This window comes from Bufo gargarizans, chromosome 8 (genome assembly GCF_014858855.1).
Source record: "Bufo gargarizans isolate SCDJY-AF-19 chromosome 8, ASM1485885v1, whole genome shotgun sequence".
NCBI classification, from domain to species: domain Eukaryota; kingdom Metazoa; phylum Chordata; class Amphibia; order Anura; family Bufonidae; genus Bufo; species Bufo gargarizans.
In genome coordinates, this window is record NC_058087.1 from 97,095,281 (window position 1) to 97,118,507 (window position 23,227).

The 23,227-nt window shown below is 45.3% G+C and overlaps 1 protein-coding gene across 1 annotated transcript in view; it reads right to left on the reverse strand.

Moving 5' to 3' along the window:
- The window catches only part of TRPM2 (transient receptor potential cation channel subfamily M member 2), a 1,289,439-nt gene that overhangs the window by 485,156 nt on the left and 781,056 nt on the right, over positions 1 to 23,227 (reverse strand). The window contains exon 22 of the mRNA XM_044304068.1: positions 21,936 to 22,068. Within this exon, the coding sequence (XP_044160003.1) occupies positions 21,936 to 22,068 (133 nt within the window). The remainder of the gene's footprint in view (positions 1 to 21,935; positions 22,069 to 23,227) is intronic.

A 23,227-nucleotide genomic window follows, 5' to 3' on the forward strand; every position in this document is an offset into this window, starting at 1 on the left:
AAGTTAATTAGAGCATAACGAAGAGCTGGAAGACCAATTAACACTAATTAGGTCAATTGGCAACATGATTGGGTATAAAAAGAGCTTCTCAGAGTGGCAGTGTCTCTCAGAAGCCAAGATGGGTAGAGGATCACCAATTCCCACAATGTTGCACAGAAAGATAGTGGAGCAATATCAGAAAGGTGTTATCCAGCGAAAAATTGCTAAGATTTGCATCTATCATCATCAACTGTGCATAACATCATCCGAAGATTCAGAGAATCTGGAACAATCTCTGTGCGTAAGGGTCAAGGCCGGAAAACCATACTGGATGCCAGTGATCTCCAGGCCCTTAAACGACACTGCACCACAAACAGGAATGCTACTGTAAAGGAAATCACAGAATGGGATCAGGAATACTTCCAGAAACCATTGTCAGTGAACACAATCCACCGTGCCATCCGCCGTTGCCAGCTGAAACTCTACAGTGCAAAGAAGAAGCCATTTCTAAGCAAGATCCACAAGCACAGGCGTTTTCACTGGGACAGGGATCATTTAAAATGGAGTGTGGCAAATTGGAAGACTGTTCTGTGGTCAGACGAGTCACGATTCGAAGTTCTTTTTGGAAATCTGGGACGCCATGTCATCCGGACCAAAGAGGACAAGGACAACCCAAGTTGTTATCAACGCTCAGTTCAGAAGCCTGCATCTCTGATGGTATGGGGTTGCACAAGTGCGTGTGACATGGGCAGCTTGCATGTCTGGAAAGGCACCCTCAATGCAGAAAAAGATATTCAGGTTCTAGAACAACATATGCTCCCATCCAGACGTCATCTCTTTAAGGGAAGACCCTGCATTTTTCAACAAGATAATGCCAGACCACATTCTGCATCAATCACAACATCATGGCTGAGTAGGAGAAGGATCCGGGTACTGAAATGGCCAGTCTGCAGTCCAGATCTTTCACCTATAGAGAACATTTGGCGCCTCAATGGGGAAGGGGCAGCTGTGTTGGGGAAGAAGATGGCTAGAAGGTTGGAGGAGTGTTTAAACTAGGGACTGGGGGGGAGGGTAATTATGTTATAGAATGGGAAGATAGTGCAGATAGAGACCGGGGGCAAGGTAGTGAGACTGGGGGAGGAATGGAAGGAGGGACTAGAACAGTTCAGAAGGAAAGGTGTAGAGTAAAAAAGATACATAAACCTCTCAAATGTATGTATACTAATGCCAGAAGCCTGACTATTAAAACTAGTGAACTGGAATTAGTGATGTGTGAGGAGGACTATGACATAGTGGGAATAACTGAGACATGGCTGGATGATAGCTATGACTGGGCAGTTAATGTACAGGGTTACAGCCTGTTTAGAAAGGATCATCAAAACCGGAGAGGGGGAGGGGTCTGCCTTTATGTAAAGTCCTGTCTAAAGCCCACACTCCGTGAAGATAAAAGTGAGGGACATGAACCTGTGGAGTCACTGTGGGTAGAGATACATGGCGATAAAAACAATAATAAATTACTAATAGGAGTTTACTATAAACCACCTAATATACCAGATTCCACAGAAAATCTACTACTAAACGAGATGGACGAGGCGGCAAATCATAATGAGGTGGTTATTATGGGGGACTTCAACTACCCAGATATAGACTGGGAAACTGAAACTTGTGTATCTCATAAAGGAAACAGGTTCTTGGCAATAACCAAAGACAATTACCTCTCCCAACTGGTTCAGGACCCGACTAGAGGGATGGCCATACTGGACTTAGTATTAACCAATAGGCCTGACAGAACAACAGACGTGCAGGTCGGGGGTCACCTGGGAAATAGTGACCACAAAGTACTAACCTTCCAATTATCATTCAAGAGAGCGTTTGTACAGGGAGGAATAAAAATACCAAACTTCAAAAAAGCTACATTTAGCCAACTAAGAGAGGCCATAGGCCTAACTAATTGGGAAAAAGTCCTCACAAATAAAAATACAGCCACAAAATGGGATATCTTTAAAAGCATCCTAAAATCTCATTGTGAGAGGTACATACCGTATGGGAATAAAAGGTTAAGGAACAAAAATAAACCAATGTGGATAAACAGAACTGTAAAGAAAGCAATAAATGACAAAAAGAAAGCATATAAAACACTAAAACAGGAAGGTAGCACGGAAGCATTGAAAAACTATAAGGAAAAAAATAGAACATGTAAAAAACAAATAAAAGCGGCCAAACTAGAGACTGAGAGATAAAACTAACCCTAAAATGTTCTTCAATTATATAAATGTTAAAAAGTATAAATCTGAAGGTGTCGGCCCGTTAAAGAGTAATGAGGGGGGTAGTCGCAGAGAGCGACGAGGAGAAAGCAAAGCTGTTAAAAAATTTTTTGCTCCAATGTATTCACTGAGGAAAATAAACTGTCAGATGACATGCCGAATGTTGAAATAAATTCCCCATTAAAAGTGTCCTGTCTGACCCAGGAAGAAGTACATCAGCGACTTAAAAAGATTAAAATAGACAAATCGCCAGGACCGGATGGCATACACCCTCGTATCCTAAGGGAATTAAGTAATGTCATAGCCAGACCCTTATTTCTGATATTTGCAGATTCTATATTGACAGGGAATGTCCCACAGGATTGGCGCATGGCAAATGTGGTGCCAATATTCAAAAAGGGTCCAAAAACAGAGCCTGGAAACTATAGGCCGGTAAGTTTAACATCTGTTGTGGGTAAACTGTTTGAAGGTTTTCTGAGAGATGCTATGTTAGAGCATCTTAACGGAAATAAGCAAATAACGCCATATCAGCATGGCTTCGTGAGGGATCGATCATGTCAAACAAATTTAATCAGTTTCTATGAGGAGGTAAGTTCTAGACTTGACAGCGGCGAATCAATGGATGTCGTGTATCTTGACTTCTCCAAAGCATTTGACACTGTACCAAATAAAAGGTTAGTATATAAAATGAGAATGCTCGGACTGGGAGAAAACGTCTGTATGTGGGTAAGTAACTGGCTCAGTGATAGAAAACAGAGGGTGGTTATTAATGGTAAATACTCAGATTGGGTCACTGTCACTAGTGGAGTACCTCAGGGGTCAGTATTGGGCCCTATTCTCTTCAATATATTTATTAATGATCTTGTAGAAGGCTTGCATAGTAAAATATAAATTTTTGCAGATGACACTAAACTGTGTAAAGTAATTAACACTGAAGAGGACAGTATACTACTACAGAGGGATCTGGATAGATTGGAGGCTTGGGCAGATAAGTGGCAGATGAGGTTTAACACTGACAAATGTAAAGTTATGCACATGGGAAGGAAAAATGCAAGTCACCCGTACTTATTAAATGGTAAAACACTCGGTAACACTGACATGGAAAAGTATCTAGGAATTTTAATAAACAGCAAACTAAGCTGCAAAAAACAGTGTCAGGCAGCTGCTGCCAAGGCAAATAAGATAATGGGTTGCATCAAAAGGGGCATAGATGCCCGTGATGAGAACATAGTCCTACCACTTTACAAATCATTAGTCAGACCACACATGGAGTACTGTGTACAGTTCTGGGCTCCAGTGAACAAAGCAGACATAGCAGAGCTGGAGAGGGTCCAGAGGAGGGCAACTAAAGTAATAACTGGAATGGGGCAACTACAGTACACTGAAAGATTATCAAAATTAGGGTTATTCACTTTAGAAAAAAGACGACTGAGAGGAGATCTAATTAATATGTATAAATATATCAGGGGTCAGTACAGAGATCTATCCCGTCATCTATTTATTCCCAGGACGGTGACTGTGACGAGGGGACATCCTATGCGTCTGGAGGAAAGAAGGTTTGTACACAAACATAGAAGAGGATTCTTTACGGTAAGAGCAGTGAGACTATGGAACTCTCTGCCTGAGGAGGTGGTGATGGTGAGTACAATAAAGGAATTCAAGAGGGGCCTGGATGTATTTCTGGAGCGTAATAATATTACAGGCTATAGCTACTAGAGAGATATCGTTGATCCAGGGATTTATTCTGATTGCCTGATTGGAGTCGGGAAGGAATTTTTATTCCCCTAAAGTGAGGAAAATTGGCTTCTACCTCACAGGGTTTTTTTGCCTTCCTCTGGATCAACTTGCAGGATGACAGGTCGAACTGGATGGACAAATGTCTTTTTTCGGCCTTATGTACTATGTTACTATGTTACTATCATAAAGAGGAAGGTGCAACAAAGAAGTACCAAGACGATTGAACAGTTAGAGGCCTGTATTAGACAAGAATGGGAGAGCATTTCTATTTCTAAACTTGAGTTGAGTGTTGTAAGGAGAAGGGGAGATGCCACACAGTGGTGAAAATGGCCTTGTCCCAACTTTTTGGGGATTTGTTGACACCATGAAATTCTGATTCAACATATTTTTCCCTTAAAATTGTACATTTTCTCAGTTTAAACTTTTGTTCCGTGATTTTATGTTCTATTCTGAATAAAATATTAGAAGTTGGCACCTTCACATCATTGCATATAGTATTTATTCACGATTTGTATAGTGTCCCAACTTTTTGGGAATCCGGTTTGTATTTTTCAACAGGACAATGACCCCAAACACACCTCCAGGCTGTGTAAGAGCTATTTGACCATGAAGGAGAGTGATGGGGTGCTGCACCAGATGACCCGGCCTCCACAGTCACCAGACCTGAACCTAATCGAGATGGTTTGGGGTGAGCTGGACCGCAGAGTGAAGGCAAAAGGGCCAACAAGTGCTAAGCATCTCTGGGAACTCCTTTAAGACTGTTGGAAGACCATTTCAGGTGACTACCTCTTGAAGCTTATCAAGAGAATGCCAAGAGTGTGAAAAGCTGTAATCAAACCAAAAGGTGGCTACTTTGAATAACCTAGAATATGACATATTTTCAGTTGTTTCACACTTTTTTGTTATGTATATAATTCCACATGTGTTAATTCATAGTTTTGATGCCTTCAGTGTAAATCTACAATTTTCATAGTCATGAAAATAAAGAAAACTCTTTGAATGAGAAGGTGTGTCCAAACTTTTGGTCTGTACTGTACAGTACGCCATCTGTAATCTGTTTCTTTAGCTAAATTTAAATAATCAGGGCCTAATATAGTGTCCATATTCTATGGGTTTCTGTCACATATACTGTCCTGCATCCTAAAAAAAGAGATTGTATTGCAAATTCCAATAATCTGGGCCTAAACTAGTGTCCATAGTGTGTGACTTTCTGTGACATATCCAGTACACCATCCGAAAACTGTTTCTTTAGGGCTAATTTAACTAATCAGGACCTAATATAGTGTCCATATTTGGTGGGTTTTTGTGACATATACTGTCCTGCATCCAAAAACTGAGTTTGTATTGCAAATTCCAATAATCTGGCCTAATCTAGTGTCCATAGTGTGTGTCTTTCTATTACATATACAGTACGCCATCCGAAAACTGTTTCTTTAGCATATATTTAAATAATAAGGGGCTAGTCCTCATCTACTGTTTCTGTAGTATGTGCGTGTAATACACATGCATGACATTTACAGTACTTCATCATAAAACAGCTTTTTTAGGTCAAATTCCAATAATCTGGGACTAATCTAGTGTCCAAAGTGTGTGGCTTTCTATGACATATATAGTATGCCATCCGAAAACTGTATCTTTAGGGCAAATTTAAATAATCAGGGCCTAATGTAGTTTCCATATTCTGTGGGTTTCTGTGACATACAGTATACTGCCCTGCATCCGAAAACTGAGTTTGTATTGCAAATTCCAATAATCTGGACATAAACTAGTGCTAATAGTGTGTGGTTTACTGTGACGTATACAGTACGCCATCCGAAAACAGTTTCTTTAGGGCAAATTTAACTAATCAGGGCCTAATATAGTGTCCATATTATGTGTTTCTGTGACATATACTGTCCTGTATCCAAAAACGGTGTCTTTAGCGGACTGTAAAACAATCTGCGCCACATCTAGTTACAAAACCATTAATATGAAGAAGGCGAGCACTAAGGTACGGGGAAGAGGGCGTGATGCTGATAGTGCCCGCAGAGCCTGTGGCCCTGGAAGCAACAAAACTGTGTCTGCTGCCAGTGCACCAGAAAAAAAATAAACATCCACCGTACCCAGCTTCATGTTCAACTTAGCTGTGTGGCGCAGGACAACACTGTCCAAGTCGGACCAGTGCGAACAGTTGGTCGGTTAGATTGCTGAAGATAATGCTTCCAGTCGGTTAAGCACCACCCTCTCGTCCACCAAGTCCATTCTCTGTAGCCAAGAGTCTGGTCAAATGAATCCTCACTCTGACCATCCTTCCTCCCACCATCAGAGGCTTGCCAAACAAGTGATCCCACACTCTGATATTCCGAGGAGCTCTTTTTAGCACCACTATTACATTTGGCCCTCGCACCCAGCACGCTTGAAGAGGGACCTGAGATATTGTGCCCTGATTCCAAACCTCTTGAGCCTTCACAGTCTCAAGAAAATGGCGGTGGTGAACGGTGATCATTCATTCAGGCGGTGGATGAGGATTAGACACAGGTATCAATCACTGAGATTGGGGTTAGGTCAAGTCAGGAGGATGAGCAGAGTGAGGAAGTGGAAGAGAAGGTGGTTGATAATGTGGTCACTGACCCAACATGGGAAGGTGAAAAGCCTAGCAAGGAGAGCAGTACAGAGGGGGAGGGATCTGCAGCACTGCAACAGGCTGGAAGAGGCAGTGAGGTTGCAAAAGGGATAAGTCGGCCCACACCAAACAGGCCCACAACAGTTACACCGAGCACACCTATGTGTAAATCTACCTTGCCAAGGGTTAGGTGTTCCGCAGTATGGCACTTTTTTGATGCAAAAAAGAGTGGTAGTTTGCAACCTGTGCAGTACCAAAATGAGCCAGGTCGTGAACACTAGCAACCTCTCCACCAACAGCATGATCCGCTACATGGCATGCAAGCACCATAATAAGTGGGCTGAATGCCTGGGTCCACAATATAACGGTCTGTGGGTCACACCACTTCCTCCTCTTCCCATATGTTATGCACTGCTGGCCAATCCCCTGTCGAAGGCGCAGGCCCGGATTCCCCTCGCCCTGGATGAATGTTGTGGAGGCCGGAAGTTAGTCTGTGGTGAAAATAACCTTGCCACTGGGTTTTGGAGGGGCTTGTTTGCCAGCCTCTTGCCTCAGGATTATGGTCCATATACTAACTTTGAAGGAGAAGACAGACCGGCCTCACAGCCTAAATCTGTGGAACTGTTTTGGGCAGGAAAGCCATGTTTGTGTTTGGCCAAAAGTGACTTCCATGGAATTCGGGAACCCCTGCTCGGATCTGGGTGATTTTTGAATATGTTGTTCACCCAGATTGTGGGCATATGTGGGGTTTTGAGGCGTTTTCTTTGTTTTGGGAAAATGTGTGTTTTCTGCCTGTGAGTGATTCAGTTAGCCCATTATGTTTGGTAATTGTATTTTGTTAATTGCGTCAAAGACCATGCCTATTGTATTTTGTTGTTTGTGTTACAGACAGAGGGAAGGGTGTTTTGTGTACAATTGCTGGGAAGGTTTCAATACTGTAAATGCATTTGATTGGCTAATATATAAACTGCCACAGTCTTCTACAAGATAGAAGACCTGCATAAAAGGCTGGAAAATAACCCATTTAACAGTTCCTGTTTTACTTTCAACATAGAACCTCATCTCATGTGTGTGGGGATTGCTATACGCTGTATACTCCCCTGGCTATAACCCCTAGCTCTTGTAAAAGCTGTTCCTGTTCCTTGTTCCTATGGTAATTATGGTGTCAAGTGGAGTGCTTGGAGCCCTCGGGAAGCACTAGGAGCATCCATCAACAGGGTACCCAGTCGGGGTGCAAGGAGATCCGTTACAGAGTCATACCCTGGGATGGCACAGGTGCTACCCATGCCCAGGATTGTGGGCCCTCCGTCCATCAGGGTCTCCGCGAGCAGCTATGTTACTGGCTCAAACCCTCACTTCTACTCCTTAGCCGCCTCCTCCTCCACTTCCACCTCCAGCAGCAGTCAGCCATCAGTCGCTAGCTGGAGCAGTGTAACACTGCTGGTGGTAAGCATCAACAGACCCTGCTGAAGTTGATCTGCTTAGGTGACAGACAGCACACCGCCGCAGAGCTGTGGCAGGGTATTAGGGACCAAACTGAGTTGTGTCTCTCGCCACTCAATCTACAACCAGACATGGTTGTGTCTGACACCAGCTGTAACTTGGTGGCGGCTTTGGAAGACTTGGCCATTTAGATTTTATAATTTTTAATAAGAGGTAAAAAGCAGTGCATACAAGTCTAATGAAAATTACTATAAATCTACAGAATAATAACAATATAAATAATCACGACTGTTCAAATGAAAGGGAAAAAGATGAGAGAATACTTAATTTCTCTGGAGGGTTTCAGATGGTCGTTCATATGTCCTTTTTGAATCCTTGCAAACCCCTTTTCAGTATGTATCAGGGGAGACCCTCAAAGTTCTTCTGATACAGGGATATGCCGTCAATGTCCAATTAAGTGTCTGGTGATGTTCCATGGGTCTCTCTCCTCTGTCCTTGTGCACAGATTTATATGAACTCTCCCATGGGCAGGAGACTTACTCCTGTCAGCCAATGGCAGCAGAGGGACTGTGAAGCCTAGGGATTGGCCCCCAAGTGTTTTATGACCCCATAAAAGTTCAGTTCCTACAATGAGGATTATACTTAAGCTCGTATCTCTCTGATACATCGGCATATTTTTATACAGAATACATATTTGCGATCCTTATTTATTTACCTACAGAATGAGACCACAACACATGGTAATGCTGGGACCTGTAGTTCTTCTACCACCCATAGGTCAGCTACAGAATCACACCCTCTGGTCATATTTGATACCCAATTAACCACAATACTCTTTAGAGCCTGGATCTGGTGTCAGAAAGGGCATAAGTTGATTCATAAATGAAATATGAAAGTAGACTGGTTTTATGCCCAGGGGCTATTAGCTCTCCTCAAACCAGACCTGGAAATTAATGACGTCACGCTCCAGCCAGGCTTGACAGCGAGCTGATCTCATCTTAGAGGACAGGATGAGCTGGGCCTGGTATAGCCTTTATGACCTTTTATAGCCGGCCTCAGAGTAGTGGTAATAAAAGTGTCCATCTATATCATAGGTGACCCAGGCTTCAGGAAGATGAGAGTTCAGTTTTTTTTTTTTTACATATGCCAGAAGCATATAAGATGGCTACCCAGAGGAATTATGTATGTATGCCGGCACACCTCCCTCTTTTAAAAGGTTGCCTGGGGAAATGGCCACAAGCCTATTCCACAGTAACCCAGCCGTCTCCGGCCGATTCTCCCTGCCGCGACAACCCGTTTGCATTTCCATGTAAACTACTTTTTCTGTGCTGCACGGTGAAGTTGTACTGCTGCAAAATCAGGCTCCATCTCAGCAGTTTCGCATTGTCTCCTGCGAGACGTGCCAACCAGCTGAGGGGATTGTGATCAGTGATCACTGTGAAATTGCGTCCATACAGGTAGTGTTGTAGCTTTTGCAGGGACCACACAATAGCTAAACACTCCTTCTTTATTGTGGAGTAGCTGGTCTCCCTGGCCAGTAACTTACGGCTCAGGTATAGTACAGGATGCTCCTCCCCGGCCTGGTTCACCTGACTCAGGACTGCACCCAGACCAAAGGCGGAAGCATCCGTGTGGACCACAAACTTCCGAGTGAAATCTGGGGCCTGAAGCACAGGAGCACTGGCTAGTGCATCCTTCAGGGCCTGGAAGCCTTGCTCGCATTCTGGCGTCCATGACACCATCCTGGGCAGCTTCTTCTTGGTCAAGTCTGTCAGAGGCTTGGCCAGGGCGCTATAAGACATGACCTGTTTCTTGGTGAGAAGTGTTGGCCATCTCGTAATGGCTTTCACCTTCTCTATTTCAGGTCTCAGTGTGCCTCCTTCTACTCTGTGGCCTAAGTAAGTGACCTCATTCATGCCCAGCTGGCACTTGCTAGGCTTAACAGTTAGTCCAGCCGCAGCAAGTTTGTCCAGTACTTGCGACAGGTGCATCAAATGCTCCTTCCACGTGGGGCTATACACGGCAATGTCGTCTAAATAGGCGACAGCACATTCTTCTAGTCCTTCCAGCAAGTCATTCACAAGCCTTTGAAAGGTGGCTGGCGCATTCTTCATCCCAAACGGCATTACAGTAAATTTGTATAAGCCGAAAGGGGTGATGAAGGCCGACTTCTCCTGAGCCTCCGAGGTCAGGGGAATCTGCCAATACCCCCTGCTCAGGTCCATGATTGTCAGGTAGCTGGCTCCTGCCAACTTATCTAACAGTTCATCAATCCTGGGCATGGGGTAAGCATCCAAGGTTGTGATGGCATTCAGTTTCTGATAATCCACAAAGAACCTGGTTGTCTGATCTTTCTTCGGGACCAAAACCACCGGTGAGGCCCAAGCGCTGTGGGATTTCTGAATGACCCCAAGCTGCTTCATCTCCTCGATCTGACTCCTGAGGTCGGCCTGGACCTCCAGTGAGACACGGTAGGCGGACTGCTTTGTGGGAGCATGTGTACCTGTGTCCACATTATGGACTGCAAGGTGAGTTTTCCTGGGTTTCCCTGTAAAAGTGTCACGGTGAGCCGTCAACACTACTGCTGGGACGAGAGTTGAGGGTTGAGGGTTAAGTCCACCTCCAACTCTTGAGTGTCAGCTAGCAGATCTAGTAGGGGGTCGGCCTCCTCCCTTTCGGGCAGGCTGCAAACCGGCATAAGATGTGGCGTTATCTCGTGATGCTCCTTGAGCATGTTGACGTGAAACGTCTTCTGTCTCCTACCTCCCTCTCCAAGGCCCACCACATAATTTACCTTACTCAGACATTTGACAATGGGGTACGGCCCTTCCCATGCAGCTTGCAGTTTGTTTTGCCGCATTGGCAGCAGGACATAGACCTTCTGCCTTTCCTGGTAGATTCTCTCTCGGGCAGTGCGGTTATACCACTGCTTCTGTTTGCTTTGGGCCTGCACCATATTCTCCTGTACCAGACCTACAAGCGACTCCATTTTGTCTCGGAACCCGAGGACATAGTCCACTACAGAGACTTCAGTTCCGGCAACCTTGCCTTCCCAAGACTCTCTGATTAGGTCTAGGGGACCTCTTACTCGTCGACCATACAGGAGTTCAAAGGGCGAAAACCCGGTTGACTCCTGGGGAACCTCTCTGTAGGCAAATAGCAGGTGAGGTAGATATCGTTCCCAGTCCTTCCCCTGCGCCTCCACGAACGTCTTCAGCATCTGCTTCAACGTCCCGTTGAAGCGCTCACAGAGGCCGTTTGTTTGTGGGTGGTAAAGGCTGGCTACGATATGGTTCACCTGTATTTTCCTACAGAGCGCCTGCATTAGTTCAGACATGAACTGAGGTCCTTGGTCGCTGAGAAGCTCAGCTGGGAACCCCACTCTCGTGAAGATCCCCAGCAGGGCGTCTGCAACCTTGTCCACCCTAATGGAGGATAATGCCACTGCTTCCGGGTAGCGCGTCGCGTAATCCACCAGGGTTAATATGAGTCAATGGAGCTCGGTGACGATCTCCTGCTTTGCCAACTCGCTGACAGGTGTCACAGGACCTGCAGTACTTGGCGACATCTGCCCCGAGGCCAGGCCAGAAAAAATTCTGCATCACCCGGGACTTTGTTTTGGTTATTCCCTGGTGACCAGCTAAGGGGATCTCATGAGCCACTTGCAGTAATTGTTCCCTGAACTGCTCATGTACAATGAGCTGCCTCTTGAGTGGCCCCACCCTACTGTCACTGTGGGAGATGTCCTCCTTATACAGTTTCCCATTGTCCCAACACACTCGGTATTTGTCTCCCTCAGTGGGAGGGCTGGCAGCTAACCCTCTTAGCTGCTCCAAGGTAGGGTCATCTCGCAGGGCCTGCTCAAAGGCAGCACTTCAAGTCCCAGCCAGCTGTCCTGTGGCGAACAGGGACAGTGGCTGAGGCTCTGACGCGGTTAAGTCCACGGGGTCCAAACCGGTGGAAGGGGACATTTCCACTTGCTCTTCCCCAATGGAGCATTCCGCTGCGGCTTTTGCAGCCCTGCGAGTGACAGGCAACACAGGCACAATAATGTCATCACATTTAACATTTGCACAACTTGAATCAGTTAAACACATGTCCGCTACCTGTGTACATACACCCGCCATCACCTCTACATCTCCTGTCATAGGAGAACTGCTCCCACACACCCCACCTCCCACCTCCCGAGGTCCATCCCCAAGGTTATCTGATGTTACGCAAACATCCTTGCACAGTACCTTGGTATGTCCAGGGACCTCCATAGGGACGGGTGAATCCTGTGTGCTTCCAGGGGGCACGTAGCACGAGACCAATCGTCCTAGGTCAGTGCCTAATAAAACATTTGTGGGGATCTCCGCAGAGACTCCCACCTCCCTTACTCCACTCCCAGCCCCCCAATCAAGGAAAACACGAGCTAGGGGAACATTAGGGCTCACCCCCCCAACTCCCGTGATGGTGAGGCTTTTGCCGGGAATAAGGTCTGCGTCATCCACTAGTTCAGGCCGAACTAGTGTGACTTTGGCTCCTGTATCGCAGAAGCCTGTGGTGCACCGGTTGCCCACAGTAACCGACTGTAGGTTGTCTGTGGTGTGTCTTGCAGCTCCATTCACTAACAGCACAGATGATGGGTTGCGGGCAAGCTTGCCAGGGGGTGCTGTCTTCTTCTCCGGGCACGAGTGGCTGAGGTGTCCTGGCTTGCCGCACGCATAGCACTTGCGCACGTCTGTCGGTGCTGGCTTGACTCCTTCCGGTCTTTGTGCAGGCCTGTGAAAGGGTCGCTGGACAGGAATCGACAAAGCTGGCCGGGAGGGAGAAGCAGATGAAGAGGCTCCTTCCAGACAGGACAGAGTGTCTTTGAATGCCCGAGTGCTGGGCATGGCGACATATTCATCGGCTAGCTCGGCCGCCTCTCGCGCACTCTTCGGCTTGTGCTCACATACATATTTTTGCACATCTGTGGGGCAATTGGAGACAAACTGTTCTCGGACCATCAGATCCACCAGGGACTGCTTGGTGTCCTCTGTGAGGGGATCAGACCACTGTTGGAAGGTGGTCTGCAACTTGCCCAGATGGTCCATAAAAGTATCTCTGGGCCCTCTCTGCAGGGACCGGAACCGTAAACGGTAAGTCTCTGGAGTCAGCTGGTACTTGACCAGAATAGCCTTTTTGATGACCGCGTAACTGGTACGCTCTGCTAATGGTAGTCCGACCAGGGACTCCATAGCTTTGCCCTTCAGTGCGGACATTAGATGTCCTGCCCACTGTGGCTCTGGTACCTGGTACTGCTGGCATGAGGTTTCAAAAGCATGCAGGAAAAGATCAATGTCACAGTTCTCAGACTCCATCACAGGCAGTTTTGGCTTGACCATCAGGGATGGGCCTGTGAATGTAGCATGCCGGTCGGACCCCTGAAGCGGTACTCGGGCCATGTCCAGTTCATGCCTGCGGACAGCTTCCCGTTCTCGTTCTGCAGCCTCGCGCTCAGCCTGGCGCTCTGCCCGACGTGCCTCTAGCAGCCAAAAATATAAGTCCGGGTTACTGAGCATTAGTTGGTCCAGACCATTTTGGGATGGCATAGAGACAGAGTTATGTCCAGCTAGAGGACTGCAAGCCCCAGCAGGCTGTCCTCCCAGTTCATCATCCTCATTCTGGAAGGGGTCACCTGGCTCAGGGGCCCCTGAGTGTCCTCCATTCTCTGAATCCTGCAGGGATGACTCTTGACTTCTCCGTGCACATAACACCTGGATAAGGACAGTCTTATTTTTTCCATAAACTTGGATGCCTTTGTGCTCACACAGAGCTGTGATATCAGCCACGCTCATGACGTCATCATTCACGGATTCGGACATTATTGCCAAATAAAAGATAGGACAGAAAACAAGAGAGAGGGGAGGGTACTGTCGTGAATTATTATTCTATCAAAACGAATGCACTGTGCTTCGTCTTCCAGAATTTTTCAATCCTTTAGTACAGAGTTATGGACATAACTTCATGCACTAATATTCTAAGCATACAGAATCCCACTGCTGCCACCAAAAAATGTCACAAACTATGGATCTGATCGCTCCGGATCCCACAGCTGTGACGTAGTGGTCTGTGACGGAGTCTGCGCACACACAGAGACCTCACGTGACCGGGGTATTACCATTCGGCAAACACCCCCCACTACACTTCGGTAACTGCCACCACGTGGGTTCCCGGTCCACGAGCCGACTATCTGGGTCATTCACTATCACACAGATCAGTGGATGAACCGGATATCACTTACTGACCAACCGCAGTCAATCACCCCCAGCTACAATTCCTAAATGCAATTTAACTAACTACCCGGTAACGTCTCTTCAAAGGCAAGGTACGTTGTTCAGCAGCTTAGAATATGGAAGCCTTGGCCATTTAGATTTTATAATCTTTAATAAGAGGTAAAAAGCAGTGCATACAAGTCTAATGGAAATTACTATAAATCTACAGAATAATAACAATATAAATAATCACGACAGTTCAAATGAAAGGGAAAAAGATGAAAGAATACTTAGTTTCTCTGGAGGGTTTCAGATGGTCGTTCATATGTCCTTTTTGAATCCTTGCAAACCCCTTTTCAGTATGTATCAGGGGAGACCCTCAAAGTTCTTCTGATACAGGGATATGCCGTCAATGTCCAATTAAGTGTCTGGTGATATTCCATGGGTCTCTCTCCTCTGTCCTTGTGCACAGATTTATATGAACTCTGCCATGGGCAGGAGACTTACTCCTGTCAGCCAATGGCAGCAGAGGGACTGTGAAGCCTAGGGATTGGCCCCCAAGTGTTTTATGACCCCATCAAAGTTCAGTTCCTACAATGAGGATTATACTTAAGCTCGTATCTCCCTGATACATCGGCATATTTATATACAGAATACATATTTGCGATCCTTATTTATTTACCTACAGAATGAGACCACACACGGTAATGCTGGGACCTGTAGTTCTTCTACCACCCATAGGTCAGCTACAGAATCACACCCTCTGGTCATATTTGATACCCAATTAACCACAATACTCTTTAGAGCCTGGATCTGGTGTCAGAAAAGGCATAAGTTGATTCATAAATGAAATATGAAAGTAGACTGGTTTTATGCCCAGAGCTAATTAAGGGGCTATTAGCTCTCCTCAAACCAGACCTGGAAATTAATGAGGTCACGCTCCAGCCAGGCTTGACAGCGAGCTGATCTTATCTTAGAGGACAGGATGAGCTGGGCCTGGTATAGCCTTTATGACCTTTTATAGCTGGCCTCAGAGTAGTGGTAATAAAAGTGTCCATCTATATCATAGGTGACCCAGGCTTCAGGAAGATGAGAGTTCACATTTATTTATTTTTTTACATATGCCAGAAGCATATAAGATGGCTACCCAGAGGAATTATGTATGTATGCCAGCACACTGCTAGTGAAGGCGCGCCGGGTGTGTGCCCATTTCAGCAAGTCGTCCACAGCTTCAGCTGGTCTGTCATCACTGCAATAGCACTTTCTGCTTCCAGCTCTACGACTGTTGTGCGATGTGAGCATGCGCTGGAACTCTACGTTCCACATGTTGGCCAGGCTTTGTGAGCAGCAGAGGGCAGTTGTGGAATATCAGCTGCAACATGTTCGTCACCTTTCGAGTCAACTGCTACTATTCCCAAGTGAGGAGTGGGCATTGACTTCTGTGAGGTTTTACAAAACTTTGATGAATCCACACAGATGGTTAGTGGCGATAACGCTATTATCCGTGTAACCATCCCACTACTGTGTCTACTAAAACGATTGCTGCTCACAATTAAGGACAACGCTCTGAATATGGCAGATGAGGAAATGGGGGAGGACATTACACAGGGTGATAGCCAGACCACTCACGGTTTGTCTTCTCAGTGTGAAATGGACCATGAAGAGGAGGAGACAGTTGCCTCTGCTACAGAGGGTATTACCCATGGAACTTTATTTCCATCAGCGTGGATGGGCAGAAGAGGAGGAGGATGAGGAGATGGAGAGTCATCAACATCAACATCTTGCCTGTTGGTACTCTGGCACACATGGCTGCCTTTCCAGTGACCCTCGCGTTATACGCATTTTAGATAGCACAAATTGCTGGGTGTTCACCCTTCTTGACCACCGCTACAAAGAGAACTTCTCCTCTCTCATTCCATACTTCCTTAGGCAAGCAAGGAAGGGAGACCAGGAGAACACACAGCAGTTCCAACAATAGCAGGGCAACTGCCTCTCCAAGGCATAGGACTCTTTCATGACACCCCGCCAGCAACCCCACCCTGAAGCGTGGTCTAGTGGTACAAGGAGGGGAAAGTTTTAGAAGATGGTGAAGGAATGCATAGCAGACCGTGTCAGCGTCCTCAATGATCCCTAAGTGTCTTACAACTACTGAGTGTCCAAGCTGAAAACGTGGAATGAACTGGCGCTCTACGCCTTAGAGGTGCTGGCCTGCCCTGCCTCCAGTGTTATGTCTGAGTGTGTATTTAGTGCTACTGGTGGCATTATAACAGATAAGCGTATGCGCTTGTCCACTGGCAATGCTGACAGGTTGATTCAGATAAAAATAAACAATGCCTGGATTGCCCCTGAATTCTCATCTGCACCAGAGGAGAGCTAAGCTGATGATGAACATAAAGGCAATTTCAATCTATAATTTATAATGTACTCAATCTACTGTAGTGTATTCCCATGCACCTTTTCTACCACAAAAAAGAGTATATGTTTGAATCTTGTTTTCTCCTCCTCCACCTCTTCCAGATTGTATATATTCTCGCCACAATTTTTTTTTTTATAGGGTCAGCTCAACTGCAGGCACTAGCATATAATGTTTTAGAGCATCAGCTCACCAGCAGGCACTCGCATATAATGTTTTAGAGAGTCAGCTCACCAGCAGGCCCTCGCCCCTAATGCTTTATATGGTCAGCTCACTAGTAGGCCCTCACATATAATGTTTTACAGGGTCAGCTCAACTGCAGGCCCTCACATATAATGTTTTACAGGGTCAGCTCACCTGCAGTCCCTCGCATATTATGTTTTAGAGCATCAGCTCACCAGCAGGCCCTCGCCCCTAATGTTTTAGAGGGTCAGCTCAGCAGCAGGCCCTAACATGATATTTTACAGGGTCAGCTCAGCAGCAGGCCCTTGTCCCTAATGTTTTACAGGGTCATATCAACTGCAGGCCCTTGCATATAATGTTTTACAGGGCCAGCTCAACTGCAGGACCTCGCATATAATGTTTTACAGGGCCAGCTCAACTGCAGGCCCTCGCATATAATGTTTTACAGGGCCAGCTCAAATGCAGGCCCTCACATATAATGTTTTACAGGGTAAACTCACCTGCAGGCCCTCACCTAAAATCTTTTACAGGGTCAGCTCACCATCTGATGATGACAGCGAAGTCTGCCTGTTGGTACTCTGGCACACATGGCTGACTTCATGTTAGGCTGCCTTTTCCACGACCCGCACGTTATATGCATTTTAGACAACACGGATTACTGATTGTTCCCCCTTCTCGACCCCCGCTACAAAGAGAACTTCTCATCTCTCATTCCTCTGGTGGAGAGGACATGCAAAACGGTGCTATACCAGAAGGTCCTTGTTGCACAATTGCTTCAAATTTGATAGGGCAGACATCCAAATGGATCGTCGCCGTCATGGGGACGTGCATTTGCCTTGGAGTTATCTAGAGTCAACAAAGTGGAAGAAGGCCCTCACCTACGAGTCCAGTCTCAGTAGCTCAGTAGCCAAGAGTCTGGTCAACACAGTCCTCACCATGATGGCACACTGGGTGAACGTTGTGGAGGCCGGGAGCAAGTTGGCTGTTGGTTGTATCCGTTTCTCAAGCTCCCTCTCCGGCATCAAACCCTGATTCCCCGTTACCTGTGAGCACCATTGTAGGCGCAGAAAAGCACATTAAAAGTTGATATGGCAGACATCCAAATAGGTTGTTGCCGTCACAGGGAGGTTATCTAAAGTCACCAATGCAGCAGCAGGCACTCGCCCCTAAGGTTTTAGATGGTCAGATCACCAGGCCCTTGCTTCAAATGTTTTTGAGGGTCACCAGCAGGCCATCAATCAAAATTTTTCAAGAGTGTGCATGATGCCCTCCTTTATTTGTAACAAAGGGCGTTTTGGAGTGCTGGTTCCTTGCAATTCTTGGCAGCCCTTTGATTTAGTGCATAGGCTTTATGAGTGTAGGAGTCCCACTACCTGAACAATTGTACCACAATGTGAATGAGGCCCTCCTTTGTGTGATATACAGGCTTTTTCGGAGTGCCTCTTGCTTGCAATTTTTTGCAGCACTTGCACTTTATATACAATTGAATATACAGGAAAGAATGTTTTCTAATATTTTTTCCAGTAATTTATTTATTTATTTATTTATTATTATTTTTTTTGGGGGGGGGGGGGGGTTGTGCGCATTTCTGTCAGTCTGTAAATGTGGCGCACAACTCAGACAACGTGGTTCCCAGCAGCAACCTTGGAGTCCAAGATGCATCCAGACATCGTCCCCATGCTGTTCCCGATCCATTTTGGTGGTGTTTCTGTCACTTTCTGACCTTTTACCATGGACCCTCCCCTGGGGGTGCCTGGTTGTCTCCCATTGACTTCCATTATTCTTGAATATAGCAATGTGTTCGGGCCGAAACACCCGAGCACCCGAATACTTTGGTGCTCGATCATCACTAATTTGTACGTTTTTCCACAGATTATCAATGGGATTTTGGTCTGGACTTTGACTGGGCCATTCTAACACATACATATACTTTGATCTAAACTATTCCATTGGGGTTGTTTTTCTGCTGTTTTGCAGTCTTTAACAGGTTTTTCTCCAGGATTACTCTTTATTTAAAGTCATCTATCTTCCTATAAACTGTGACCAGCTTCCCTTTCTCTGCTGAAGAAGAGCATCCCCACAGCATGATGCTGCCATCACCATGTTTCACAGTGAGCATAGTGTGTTCAGGGTGATGTGCAGTGTTAGCTTTCCGGTACGCATAGCATTTTAGGCCAAAAAGTTCAACTTATCTGACCAGTGCACTTTCTTCCACATTTCTGCTGTGTCCCCTACAGGGCTTGTAGCAAACTGAAAACAGGACTTCTTATGGTTTGTTTTCAAAAATTGCTTTTTCTTCTTGCCATTATTCCATAAAGGCAAGATTTGTTGAGTATATGACTGATAGTTGCCTGTGGACACCCGAGCTGTGGATCTCTGTAGCTCATCCAGATTGACCAACGGCCTCTTGTTTGCTCCTCTAGATTGGTTGGGCTGTCAGTTTAGGTGGACAGCCATGTGTTGGTAGGTTTACATTTGTGCCATACTCCTTCCATTTTCAGATGATGGATTTAACAGTGCTCTGCGAGATGTTTTTTAGATTTTTATTTAGAACCTAACCCTGCTTTACATTTCTCCGCAGCTGTATCCTAGTATTGAGCAAGCATGCTCGGCCGAATACCTGTTCGCCTCGAGCATTGCTATGCTTGGCACATGGCGGTACTCGGCCTAGTACCGCATGTGCTCTTGCGCCTCGTCTCCTCCCTGCACATTTCTCGGCTGCTAAGCAGTCAATAAACATGCAAGTTAGTCCTGCCATAACTGTAATGCCAGTAGCCATGTTGGCTACTGGCATTACAGTGATTGGCTGGCCGGGACGCATCATCGGGTGCTATATAGTGGCATTATAACAGATAAGCATATCCGCCTGTCAACTGAAAATGCTGACAGGTTGAATCATATAAAAATTAACAAGGCCTGCATTGACCATGACTTCTCAACTCCATGAGAGGAATGCTGATGAACATAAAGGCACTTTACATGTGTTGTTTTTAATTTAGTTAATCGATTGTATTCCCATGCAGCCCTTCCACCACAAACAAGGGTATATGGTTGAATCTTCCTTTTCTTATCCTTCTTCTCCTCTTCCGTTATATCAACATGCATTGCTTATCACATATAATGCCCTCGCATGTATGGCCTTCAAATATAATTTTTTAGAGGGTCCGCTCACCAGCAGGCCCTCATATAATTTTTTTGAGGGTCCGCTCACCAGCAGGACCTCACATCCAATTTTTTACACGGTCCGCTCACCATCAGGCCCTTGCATCAAATTTTTTACAGGGTCAGCTCACTTGCAGGCCCAAACCTAAAATATTTTAATCTTGCTTGCAACTCAAATGTTTTATAGGGTCAGCTCACCTACAGGCCCACAACTCAAATCCTTTACATGGTCAGCTCACCTGCAGGCCTGCAACTCAAGTTGAATGAGGCCCTCCTTTATGCGACATACAGGTTGTATCTGAGTGCCTCTTTTTTTCATTTTTGGCAGTGCTTGCACTTTATATACAAGTAAATATACAGGAAAGAATGTTTTTAATAAATTTTTCCCAAAACATTGATATTTTACTTTGGTTTGTGAGTAAAACCTTAATTAGATTGTGGGCTTGGTGATCAGTTTAAGGCCTTTTAAGCAGCATCAGCAGCAGCATGGTGATAAAAATTAGTGGCAAGGTGACATGGTGTGGAGATGGCAGCATGAGGAGGCCACATAGTGTCACAATGACTGTGTATAAAAGACTAAGGCCACAGTTTGTTTAGAAAGATGCAGATGGAAACAATCTGTGGAGCTGTATGACGGTCACCTGCAGATTAATGCAGCCATCAAAATCAAGTTGGGTTTGTCTGTTCCACCTCAGCTCACCAGCAGGCCCACCCCTAAAATCTTTTACTGGGTCAGCTTACATTCAGGCCCTCACCTAGAATTTTTTAGAGGGTCAGTTCAGCTGCAGGCCCTTGCATATAATGTTTTACAGGGTCAGCTCACCTGCAGGCACTTGCATATAATGTTTTACAGGGTCAGCTCACCCTAAGGCACTCGCATATAATGTTTTACAAGGTCAGCTCACCAGCAGGCCGCACCTAAAATCTTTTACAGGGTCAGCTCACCTGCCTGCCTGAAACTCATGCTGCTTTGCTTTAAAGTAGTTGCAGTAGCTGTTTATCAGGCTCCCTCCCTCTGAAATCAAACAATGATTCCCCGTTGCCGGTGGTCACCATGTTAGGCGCATAACAGAACATCGAAAGTTGATAGGGAAGATATCCAAATGGATCGTGGATGTCACAGGGATGTGCGATCAGGCAGATGTTATCTAGAGTCAACAGAGCGGCAGCAGGGCCTCTCCTGAATAATGTTTCTTCATCCAAAATACTGCAGTGACATTCCCTGTAATGCTTTATTCCAATAACAGGGCATCTTAAGAGTCCTATATTGTTACTTATCATCACTACCTCCACGAGTCAGGAGTGTGTGATTTGTGCGACACCCGCTTGCCTTCCTTGGATGTGTTAGCCGTTTCTCACGCTCCCTCTCCAGAATCAAACACTGATTCCTGGTTACCCATAGTTTTCAATGGTTTTGAGCTGAAAGTTGATAGGCCAGACATCTGAATGGATCGTTGCTATCACGGGACCTGCCATCGGCCCCAAGTTAACCGAGTCACCAAAGCAGCAGCAGGCCACTGCGCATAATGTTTTAGATAGTCAGATCAGCAGGCCCTTGCTCCTAATGTTTTTGAGGGTCACCAGCAGTCCATCAATCATAATTTTTAAAGGGTGTGTATGATGCCCTCCTTTATGTGTAACTAAGGGTGTATTGGAGTGCCTCTTCCTTGTAATTTTTGCCAGCACTTGCTTTTTATATACAAGTAAATATACAGTAAAGAATATCACAATGTGTTCGGCCTGAGCCCCCAAGCACTACGGTGCTCGATGAACACTACTGTATCCCTGACTTGTCTGGTGTGTTCTGTGGTTTTTATGATGCTGTATGATCACTAATGTTCTCTAACACACCTCTGAGGCCCTCACAGAACAGCTATAGTTATACTGAGAATCCTTCATATTGAATTTCTTACTTTTCAGATGTGTCTCGAATCTTTTGCTCTGTGCTTTGTTTCATCTGTTTTTGAAGGTGATGTATATAGTTTTCTTTTAGAAAAGTTTCCCATGAGAGAAGAGTGGATTCTTCATTCTTTTCTAGCTTTTCCTCTAATATAAAAAAAAAACACAATAGCAAATATAAAAGCAAATAGGGGGTCATTTATGAAGCTGAAATACACCTATATTAGGTGTATTTCAGGAGCAGATGGCAATGCAGCGGGTAGTTGTGCAGCAATCTGAGACTTTTCCCAGCTCATGCAAGGTATAAAATAGTGGGCGGGGAAGGGCTGATAGGCCCATCTTATTTAACATTTTTTATGCCTGTTTCAGGCGTAAAAAAGGGTCTAAATGTAAGACAGCTCAGAAGTCTAAAATGCCAGTCTTAGGCTCCATTCACACGTCCGTTATAACACTCAGTTTCCGTTCCATTTTAAATCAGAACGTTTTTTCAGATCCATTAATTTCAATTGCCTCATCAAAAATGCGGACACCAATCATAGTGCTTTCCGAATCATTGAATCTGTTCCGTTTTCCTATTTTCGAGTATGCGGATCCTGAAAAAAAATGAAGCTTGTCCTACTTTCTGTCAGTTTTTCTGGTCCGTTGTCCATTTAAGTCAATGGATCCGCATAAAAACTGATGACATGCACAAAACCATCCGAATGTCATCAGTTTTTTTAACTGATCAGTTGACAGGAAACTAAAAAAAAATATTAAGTCCAGCCCTCAGTGCCTGTGGTGAGAGAAGTTCAGGTCATCTTCTGCTCTCCTGCAAAATGGCATATGAAGTGGACGGATTGATCACTATGATCCAGGTACATTATTCAAGTCTTCAGACATGACGATCTGTGAGATAATTGTAGAAAACTAAGCTAGCAAGGCAGAGATTTCTTACACAGCTCCTACTACACCAAAAGCACAATAAAATGGCACCTGTTCTAGAAGATGTCCTCTGTTTTCACCTGTTTTTTTTTTTTTGGTACCCCAGCAACATCTATTCGTCCTCCTCTTTATCTTTTGAAAAAACAAAAACAAAAAAAAAAACGGAATCACGGAAACACAGAATGGATTCTGAAGCACTTTAGTAAAAAAACTGAAGGTTGTACTGAAAAACGCATCCGCAAAAAAAAGGAACGTTTATCTGGAAAGGTAAAAATACTGACGTGTGAATGGACCCTTAATAAATGACCACCATAGAGTATTAATTTTGAAAAAAAATAAGACCAATCTTTTATTCTTCTACTGGAGGTTTAAAGTCATGCATGGC